At 40.0% G+C, this 11,000-nt stretch overlaps 1 protein-coding gene across 1 annotated transcript in view; it reads right to left on the reverse strand.

Moving 5' to 3' along the window:
- The window catches only part of LOC124805071 (carbonic anhydrase-related protein 10-like), a 925,040-nt gene extending 915,018 nt beyond the window's left edge, over positions 1-10,022 (reverse strand). Inside the window, exon 1 of the mRNA XM_047265497.1 lies at positions 9,910-10,022. Within this exon, the coding sequence (XP_047121453.1) occupies positions 9,910-9,970 (61 nt within the window). The 5' untranslated portion in view covers positions 9,971-10,022. The remainder of the gene's footprint in view (positions 1-9,909) is intronic.
- Positions 10,023-11,000: the final 978 nt, after the last annotated feature.

The following is an 11,000-nucleotide window of genomic DNA, read 5'->3' on the forward strand; positions in this document are numbered from 1 at the left end:
GAATGAAACGGAGCCGGTTAGCCGGCGGCTGCCAGCGGCGCCTCGGAGCTGCCGGTGGCAGAAGCGTCGTCGCAGCGAACTGAGTCCATCAGCTGTGGACCAACGGTGGCGGCGCTAGTTACGTCGCAAGTGGCACCGATAGTTGTCGTCCATTAACAGCTACGTAACGGGCACTAAAGCACAGCAGCGGTGCATGGAACTCCGAAAGGCTGGTAACGCATATAAAAATACCTTTCTTCAAATAAGCCGAATAATTTTTGCCAAATGTCGACTCAGGTTAGGTGAATTTTTCCCGGAGACCAATTTGATACAAATTATCATATGATGCAATGCACACTGAAAAATTCGGAGAAAATAAGGAATAAGGAGTATGTAGAAATCCATTAATATTTACGTACACAGACGTGAAGATCATACGCAGAAATATTAGACTATAGTTCAATTCTTTCATCTTGGCGGTTCGCGCATGCCCGCCCAGACGCGGGAGATTGCTACGTTGCCAGTTGTACACGCCAAGAGAAGCGGCGCCATAGTATAGTTCGCAAACTTACGTTTAGGGGGAGCGCGCAGTTTACGACGTAAAGCCACCACGGCCGCATTAATCCTTTCGCTGCTACAGAGACGTGCTCCACGCATTCCGCGATGTACGCGATTTTGTCATCATTGCACTGCTCGCCTGTGTAGATACATGGTGTTTCGACTGCTTTGACACACTTTATCATTCGATTTCACAAAAACTGTTTGGCCCAAAAATTTGATTTGTACACATCTTCTTGACTGATACCTTCCCCCCATAAATGACTTAATTTTGTTTCGATGTTCAACGCAGCATTGCGCAGCATTAGATGTAGTAATTGCACGAAATTTTGAAGAGTTTGCAGGGGTAAAAGTCCATTGCGTATACTTTCCGTATGGTCGATTTTAGTTGCCACTAGAAATTTCAAAAAATTACATTCATTCGAATAAAATTCATGAATAAGACACTTCGATATTGTTTTTAAACAAAGAAAATATTTAGCACCGATCAAGGTTTGAATTCAGAACTTTTCGCCTAGCAGCCATACACTTTAAACATTACGCTAACGCACCTCGTCATTCAATATATCTCCCGGAGGACTTTAAAATATCACGCAAAATACCGACAAACACTGTTGGTATGATCGTGAATTACTCACGTTTCGTCGAAGTGTAATAGGAAATAAACAATTATCGCTGTTCTTTATTGCGAAAAAACGGTTAGTGAGAACGATACAAACACCTTTCCTTGCTATCGCCTGAATTAGGAGGCTTATTGCTTGTTTGGTTTAGTTAATTAATAGAATATGAAGCAATTGGCATAAAGAATGCTTTTTCCAAACTTTCTATAAAAGGAAGTCTGCTATCAAGACATTGCTTTCGTTTAATTACTTTATTTATGACTGAACATTTCTAAAACTGAAAACACTCGTTTGTGCTTGCACTGCAGTCGAGCTCTGGCAACGTCGTTCTATGTTCATTGGCTGACTGTGTTTTGTGACGTCAGATGAGAAGAACGAACCTAAACTCGGCCGCCGTCATAAATGACGCGCACTTTAGGCCAGGAATAAAGACTGAATAGTCGAAAGAAGGAGAGATGGCTAGAGTTCAACCTCCCGTAGTGTATGTGGCGGTATGGCCACGCAGATTTCAGTTTTTCTACAATTGTGACGAATGAGAGGTAGATTTTCGTGAGATTTTCAATTGAAGTCATCGGTTGGGTTGTTACCTATGATATTTCCAAACTACAGCTCTGTCTGATTGTAAATTACAGAGAAATTTACAATTTAGATAAAACGAAAATTGTGGGATTTTAGGCCACAAAATGAGGTTAAGCTATGTTGCGGCTCTTTGCCCCATTTTAGATAAACATGGATAAAAAGAGATGACTGCATAATATGAACATTTGAAATCACCCTTTGTAACATTGTTGTATTGTAGTCAAACTGCCAAGCACAATATCCTCCAAGAGAGTAGGATTAATGGGGTAGCCTGAAATAGTTACTGAGTCTCCCTGGTAAAAAGGTTCTTCCTTGAAGTCCCAGACTCCTCTTCATCTTCTTCTTCTTCTGATACTTCTATGCCAAACAGTACATCCATATCCATATCTGAGCTACTGTCTTCATGTGAAAAGTGTGACTCTGACGCTGAATGATAATCAGCTGGCTGATCTGTCTTCTTCCTTTTTTGTCATTGATGGAATGAAATCTACCTGAAATCGTTTTATTTCTGTAGCACTCTCATTTCTTTCTTTAGCACGCCTTTCCTTCTCTAAAGCGAGCTTCTATTTTCCCACGCGCATTTTTCTTCCATTTATTCTTTATTGGTTGACTACGTTAGATGCTTAGTCAGAGAGCTTCATATAAATCTTTACTTTCGACAGCAGAATATTACCTTCAGGTGAGATAATCTTAGACAGAGTGGGTTGAATGTCATCTTTTTCGGGGGTTATCACAAAAGAATTGTTGCCACATTGTTGGACCGGCGGGGATTCACCCCAAAACATTTGCGAGGATTTGCCCCACATTCCCATTTTCTGACAATTGGGGACATATAGCTTCAATTATTTCCACATTAAAGTCAAGAATAGATGCAATAGTATTAACGAGTAATTCGTTGTTTTTTTTATTTTCAAACCCGACATTATACAACGTTTGTCATTACAAAAGTTACAAGTAGTAAAAAACAGTTTTTCCTGATTTTCTCACGGGTGGAGCGACCTGTCGAGACGAAATTTCATGGAACAATAAATTATTATAAGACAACTCTGCCACCAGGCTGTCAGCTCCTGCTTGGATGACAGTATGTGAAAGCTCGGCGCGAATTTTTAACCACATGGCGCCTTACGCCACTTACCCTATACGACAGAGTACAAACTGGAATGGGGCAAGGAAATAAGCTGTTCCCTCCCGAAGGAACGAGCCCCATATTCGCTTCTCGCGGTTTGAGGAAATCACAGAAAATTTTAACGTCACTAGTCAAACGGGCAATGGAATCACCGTCCTGTCAAATATGAATCCAGTCTACTACTACAGCGGCCCCGCGGTCGGGGGTTAAGAGGAGGAACGTGTATTTCATTCTTGTGGCAGGCAACCAGGTTTATACACTGTGACAATGCACCGAGAACACTGACATACATCATGATGATTGAATGCCTGGTGTACATTTCTGAGGGCAAACCACGGGTGAAAACGGTAGAGTACACTACTGAGGATAAACTACGGGTGAAAGAGGTAGAGGAAGAGAATATGTAGGGGAAAGCGTCAGACTATTAAAATATGGTGAGTGATAGTACTACTGTTATGAGAAGAAGGTCATTTTCCGTGGCATTATACAAGCAGTAGAAATAGTTGAAGCACTTTACCAAGTCCATTGACGGAAATAGATTCCGTGCATTTCAATGGTAAATTATTTCAGGGCATTTCGCTATATTAAAAATTTTATTTTCGTGCTTTTTTTAAAGAAGTGCACTTTTTATCAAATCACAGTGCAGATGTGATGAAGTGATATGTTAGTGCAGGGAAAGCATTGAAGGTGGAACATATTTGGTTTGGATAAATTCCTATGGCTGTGACTACGAAGGCTTTCCCGGCGTAATAATTGATAATATTCTTCTCGGGTGTGTAGCCGGATCATAACGTCTTCACGACACAATATTTCCGCGGTCCAGCTGGCCGCCATCTTCTGGTGAGTGTGCTGGTGCACAATCTCCGGCGAGATTGTGCACAAGCACACTCACCTGAAGATGGCGGCCAGTTGGACCGCGGAAATATTGTGTCGTGAAGACGTTATGATCCGGCTGCACACCCGAAAAGAATATTACCAATTCCTATGGCTGTTAAGAAGAAACCTGCAAAATGTTACCGTTGTATACGTTGCAACATTTTATTTATTTACACATACGAAAATCTGAAACTCTGGCGTTAGAAACTGCAAATTTGTGAATTGGTGACCCCGCAGTCGAATGTTGTCGGAAGAAAATAAACCTTCCATATTGTTGTATAAACTATTTCCTTAGAGAAGTAAGAAAGAATTGCATTCACTCCAAAAAGAAATGTGGGTTCCCACGAAAGTGCAAAATATTTTAAGTTAACGTAATGGACAACCAAGACACATAAAGAATACTATTTATCATTCTTTATACTACAGATGAAGAACATTGCAAAGAAATTCCCAGTTAAAGTGTCGAAAATAGAACGAAACTGAAGCGTGTAAGGAACTGGAAATACAGACTAAAGTGTATATATTAAATCTAGTTTCTAGTTAACACGTCTTTCCGTCGTAATGCGAAATGGCGTTTCCCTTTGTTCCACAACCGGAGTGCGCAGCACCGAGGACGTGCTTAATTAAGAGTATGCGTATTCTGTGTGTTCTCCTCGCCATCGGCCTGCGCCCTGCCCCTCCCCCACTGGGAGAGTTTCAGTACCGGTGTCGCTGGAGAAGGGTGGAAAGAAGCAGTCCAGAGGAAGAAAAGAAGCTGTCCAAGGAGTTGAGACGACGCTGCGAGACAGGCGGTCTTAGCGCATGGTGGCTGTCAGTCTTATGAAGTATACTGATGGCTGAAGTTTTATTCGCGAATCAGGCTTCGTATCTCTTAAGGGTGTAGCCCAAATTTCAGAGGAGTTTTAATACAAATACTCTAATGGAGGCAAAGTCTGACTCCAGACGAGAGAGTTTGTGGTTCGGGAATAAAGTGTCTATGAGAGCTTCTATCAGCTCCTGTAGTAATGATATTTCTTTCTTCAGTATTTCTATAACTGTGGTGTATTTTGGGTGCTATTGTTAAAGACACTACTGAAATAAAGTTTAATGTGAAATGGTTTTGTTTCAGATTGATTGGGAGCATGCTTAAATGTTTTAAGTGTAAATCGAATTGCCAAGATGCCCTAAGACTTCCAGGTTTTCAGACGCAGAATTTGTTTTTTCACTCGCCATTTACAAAACAGCAACTTCACAAGAAAGTACTTGAGTCTCAGAAAATTTAGTTTTGAGATTCATCAGGGGAAATGAAAAAGTCACGAAGAAAAATTGTAATAAGCAAAATGGCAGCTGATATACGCAAAAGAATCTAGATGAAAGAAGTACACAGTCGCGTAACTGCTAGTTTGAGGAGAAACATTTACTGCTTACTAGACATATTTAAAAGATACGTCTAGAAGGCTACAAGCTAAACTAAACAAAAATTTCAAAATTAGAAAAGAAAATCTGTTTCGTTTAGGAAAATTGAAATTAGCACAGTTAATAAGTAATTTGAGACAGAATCAATTACAGGAAGCAGAATATGACGCTGTAGAATTAACAGGTGTACTGAGATCTCAATACAAAAAAGATAATGGTCTGGAGAAAAGTATTAAGAGAATGGCGAACTGATCAAAAAGTACTACAGAAGAGGTGGTTAAGCTTCTGTACTAAACAAATCACTCTCTATTTGCTATATTCTGTATATTCTGGAAGAGAATAGCGACAAGACTTTTGTCGAAGTAGATATAGGATGACGATTTAAACTGTCATCAGTAAACCGTGATTCAGTTAAGGAAGATAGGGAAATGAAATGTGGACCAAAAACCAAAACAAATAATATGAAACATTTGACTTGAAGCTGCCACTTGCATCCCAATCATGACAGGATAAGTCACACTGTAATTTGTCTAAAGGCGTCCTATGATTAATGAATTCACACTTTGCACAAGTAATAAGTAAATTAACACATTCGAAACGTGTCACATATACCATAGACTAGAACCAGATGACGTAGTCTCTATTTTGGCTATGACAAAGTTAATTTTGTTAGTCTTCTGAATTTCTGGACAGTGTTTAGCTTTCTAACCGAATTTTCCAGTAAAAGATGTGAATTTACGGGACAGCAGGATTGTACGTATTACATTGTGTGTATGATCACCACGATATATTTTCAGATCTATACTTCAGTTGCTCTTCAGGTTATGAATGCTAGGGTCAATTAAATGGAAACCCATAAATAGTAACTTAAATACAATCAATATCTTACTTTATTAAGTCATGGATGAACTGAGAGGAACGCTAGAGGAAGATATTGATGATAATTATCATTTTTCAAATTAATTTCAAATTAAGTAATGCCTGTCTGAGTCTAGATGACATAATGTAGCATTAAATTTCTAAAGAACAAAATAGTTTATATGAAATATATAGTATTTACGATACATATTGCTTCAGTCGCACGGAAATTCAATAAACTACGAGGTTGATTACTATAACTGAGTAAGTGATATAATATGGATAAGTTTTTTCAGAAATATCGTTTTTAGCTGATTACTTCAAACAGTAAGACGTCATTAAACCCACATGCCTTCCCTGAATGGAGTGGGAGAAGATAAAAATATACAATTATTGAAGGCAAGTTAAATACATACAGCGATCAGTAATTTGAGTAGTGTTCTTATCTTTCAAGGACAAAAAGGTACCGCTTGCATTATCGGACTAATATAAGCGAAATATCACCATATGACGTTAGCGTGATGTTATCAACCCTTGAAAGAAGATAATTCGCTTGAAATATTTATCTACATGGTACCGATAGAAGGTACAGAATTTAAATGTGTGTGGCGATTGAAATGCGGAGAAAATCTCAATAGTGGTTAGAATAACTTACTTAGAGGTACCTCTTTCTATGAACAAATACAACCATTTCACAAACGTCCTAGCATAAACAGACTCTAAATAAGTATTTTAACTTGAAATTTGTGCTTCACCCATGCGGTTACATCTCTAAATGCTGCTCGTTGGGACCTCATTAATTAGTTACCCAACCACATATTGTATCCAATACAGACGTTAGTACGTGAAAAATCTCATGCAGACATTTCAAATATTTTGTCATGTAAAGATATGCGGTAGAGGCTCACAGGTACACAACCCAATATTCTTTATCAATTCAAGAACTTCACTGCGATCCAGATGAAGTTATCAAAGACGATAAATTTTCACTCAGTATGAAACGTTTCTGCTGCTATCAGTTAGCTTACCAAAATAATTTACTGGTTTGAAATATCTCTTCTTCCAAGCTTTATTCTGAAGAAGCATCACGGTAGTGTAGATCCTTCTTTCTCCGGGTATTTACTTACAACTATTACTATTAACGTTAATGTGGGACAGATTTCCTGTAATCAGTTTCATCGAAGTATACAAATATGTCCAGATAGTTTTCAGTTCTGCGATACGATTATATTTGTGTCCAAAATTCTGCACGTGTTGCAACATACACATATATTTACACGTACTGTCAAGCTGAGGGAATACTCCAGCATACTTCTCAGTGTGCTCCAAAAATATCAATATCATATATGTGTTGTACATCGCTAATTTCTGTTTTAGGAGGAAGTTGGCTAATTTATTTGCATATTGGCGGATCTACATTACATTGTTATTTAAGTATCTGAATTTTCACCCGCTGAAACTAGTAGTATTCTTGCTCCACATCGGTTCTTTTTAGGGCACTAAATTTATCGATAGCGATATTTTTCTTAAAGTGCAAACTGCATATATTGCACCTTTCCAAAGATTCTTTCAAATGCATTTAAGGGAAACTAGTATTTAAGAAAGCACTACTTATTATCTTCATTATTGACACACTTTATCTGGCTTATCGACAGTGAATTTAAAGAGTCAGTTCTCTGATTGAAGTAAAATGGCAGGTCAGGCGAACATAGTACAAAAAATGGACGGCTTCTGATTGACCGTTTTGAGGCACCCATAAGCAGATCACTATGGCCGACGATGGCATCGGGTAATTTTTAATATTTTATTTCCACAGCCTCAGCGTGTTTTGAGAATGAAAACATGGTCCAAGTTGACTGTATTCTGTTCAATACATTTTCAAGATGTCTATTAAGTTTCACGTTTCAGTTCACATTTTCACATATGCACAGAAATACTCTGTGTACCTGTCCACATCTACCAGCGATGTATCAGATTGTGAAATGAAGCAAAAAGCTTAGAATATGTGTTTGAATAATATCCATGGTTGAAACTGGCCATTTGCGCGGATAACGAACAGAGCGCAACCTACTTGGACCAAGTTTTTAAGGTACAAGACACTTTTGTTTGCCAAGCCATTAACAGTAAGGTGTTTGTGTTTTGTGGTATTACTGGTATTACTTGCTGGAACGAGCTAATACTGTAATTGAACTGAGTACAGCTCTTAGTTGAATTGCACTGACGTGAAAAAGCTAATGAGTGATTCATTGAACAAATTTTACAATATTCATACGCTGATGAGCTGTACATTACCGAGAGTCCAGTATACCGACAGGTCGTGTAGAGTACATCAGTGCCCTTTCTCTCTATAATGCCTGTCGACAATTACAGCTAGAACAAGCAACTACGTTGATGATATGCGATGCCTTTATGGTTGTCAGCTTTCCCTAATACACATTAACTGACAAACAGCAAGAGCAGGCGTATATTGTCAGACAGTAGTTTTAATGCCTCATCAAATGTAGAACTAACAACATTCTAATTTCGCATTTAATTTCATGTTTATTGTATTATCTCATCGGCAAATGCACCACTGACAACATCAACATACAATAAATATTGTATTACTTTTTCCTTACCTCTTATCTATAACGGAATGCGACAAATGTGTATTTTATCCCACATCGAGCATTATCGGTTTTCTTGAAAATCTACCAACTCTATCATACTGAGAAGTAATAGAATCGCGGCGTAACGTTGGCTTAAGAATTTGAGTCCCAACCAATGCTATAAGTCGTCAAAAGATGCAAGAAGGAACGCAATAAAATTCCTCTTCAGATGAATGTCAATTGAGTGAATAATATTTAATTGCATGTTAGCAAGTATAATAACTGAACTGCGTTAATATTAACTCGACGAAAGTGATAACAAAGTAATTGTTACTAGGTTACTTTATTGTACTTACGACCGTATTACTAGGAGTGACCAATTTTGATGTGTAAACGAGGAAGAACCCGGTGAAATAATCAGAAGATGCGGGGTTAGAAAATTCATCCCGAATATAGACAGGAAAAAATGAAGCGGGATTTTTTTATTTACGTTCATTAGATGACACGAAGAAACAGTACTGTATGGCAGGATTGGGGAAGGGCCTGGCAAAGGGAAAATAGAAAACTGAAAGACGGTTGTATATTGAAAGAACGTAAACTAAAAATTTGTCTTCAAAAATTTGAATGCAAAGGAAAATTATTGGATAGAAACTCGTAAGAAGTTTTTGTTCGAATTCAGTCATAGTTAACATAAGTTTTTTGATACGGAAATATTAAACATGTTTGTGTGTAGGTTATCGTACCTAAGTTTTCTTCAGGACAAACGAAGACTGTTGAGTAACGAATTCCGAAATGTATAAAAGAATCGTATTACTCTTCAAACGGTAAATTAATTATGTAAATAAATGGTTTCGATAATTTTTTATGGTGAGGGGATTTCTCCATTTTCTGCATACAGATAGTTTGCACTTAGGTTACAGAAAAATGTTTATCATTTAATTATTGGAATTTCCTCTGGGGTCTAGAAAACCGGTTCAATTGGGAAGTATGAAAAGGAAATCGTGTTTTCGCAGTCAAAACGCCGAAGAGCTCTTTTTTTTAAAAAAAAAAATAAACATGGGTAGTGAAAGGAAATTCAACATGAGTCCGCCTGCTCTCCATTATGCTTCCTGAAGGCCACGAATTTATCACGCATATATTGTCAGTGTAAATACGCTCCAAATTTCATGATAGGTTGAGCTGAGACTGTCAAGCTTTCCTGTCCATTGAGTATCCGAAATATGGGCTGACGGATACTTCCCAGCCGCTACATTTCTCAGAAATAATCAAACTTCGGCAAGGCGAAGTGCGCAGGTGAGGGAAGAACGCGGCAGCGTGGTACCCGACTTACCGTGAGCGCACACCAGCAGCAGGAGCGCCGCGAGCGGTCCCCACGCCGCGCACCAGCCCATGCCGACCTAGCAGCGGCCGGTCGCCGTCATCCAGCCAGCGGCGACACGCGACTCGCTGCCGGGGGCGGCGTCGGCGTCGGGAGCGGCGTCGAGGGCGGCGTCGGCGTCGCGGCGGACCGGCGGCGGCGGATCACCCCGCGCTACTGCCGCGCGCCGTTCCGACGCGGAGGCGCCCGCGATGCCAGCGCTCGCTGCGGCGCGCCGCCGAAGCACACGCCTGTGCTCGGAGGACGGTGGGCGCGCGTCACGGCTCGTGTCACAGCCAGCGATGTCGCCGGCACCAGCAGCGAGCGCAAAACGTGGCTGTTGCAGGGAGGACCATGCTCGAGTTTACTATCTGCCGCTGGGTGCTCCAACCTGCTGCCGTTTGGCGAATTAATGGAAACGATGAGTATCATCCATGCTAAGCAGTTATTTCGTCTTGTGCTTTTTATACTATTTTTGTGCCTCAATGTCTGTCATACTACAGTGACCATTAAATTGCTGCAAGAAGGAGACAAGCAATAAACATCAAAATTTAATGGTGGGTACTACATGACTGGATACGTAACTAATCATGATTTCAGCTCCACCGCACAAATGTGAGGGTACATAAAGAATAAGTAATAACTGGAGTACTCATTCGGAAGTCTCATTTCAATGTTAATGTTCATGAGATCATCTTGTTACGCCTCGTGTAAGTGGAAACAACTCCAATGGTACATATCGAAATTCGAAAGCGGTACGATACTGAGGTATCGAGACAGGTTTATGGTTCAGCTATATGGTAGCTCGTGTCGTTCGGGATCCTGAAACAACCATACTACCTCAACTATCTCCGACGTCACGAGGATCGTACACAACCCCAAATAAAATGGCTCCGAGCACTATGGGACTTAACATCTGAGGTCATCAGTTCTCTAGAACTTAGAACTACTTAAACCGAACTAACCTAAGGACGTCACGCACATCCATGCCCGAGGCAGGATTCGAACCTGCGACCGTGGCGGTCGTGCGGTTCTAGACTAAAGCGCCTAGAACCGCTTGGCCA

Source organism: Schistocerca piceifrons, chromosome 7 (genome assembly GCF_021461385.2).
Source record: "Schistocerca piceifrons isolate TAMUIC-IGC-003096 chromosome 7, iqSchPice1.1, whole genome shotgun sequence".
NCBI classification, from domain to species: Eukaryota; Metazoa; Arthropoda; class Insecta; order Orthoptera; family Acrididae; genus Schistocerca; species Schistocerca piceifrons.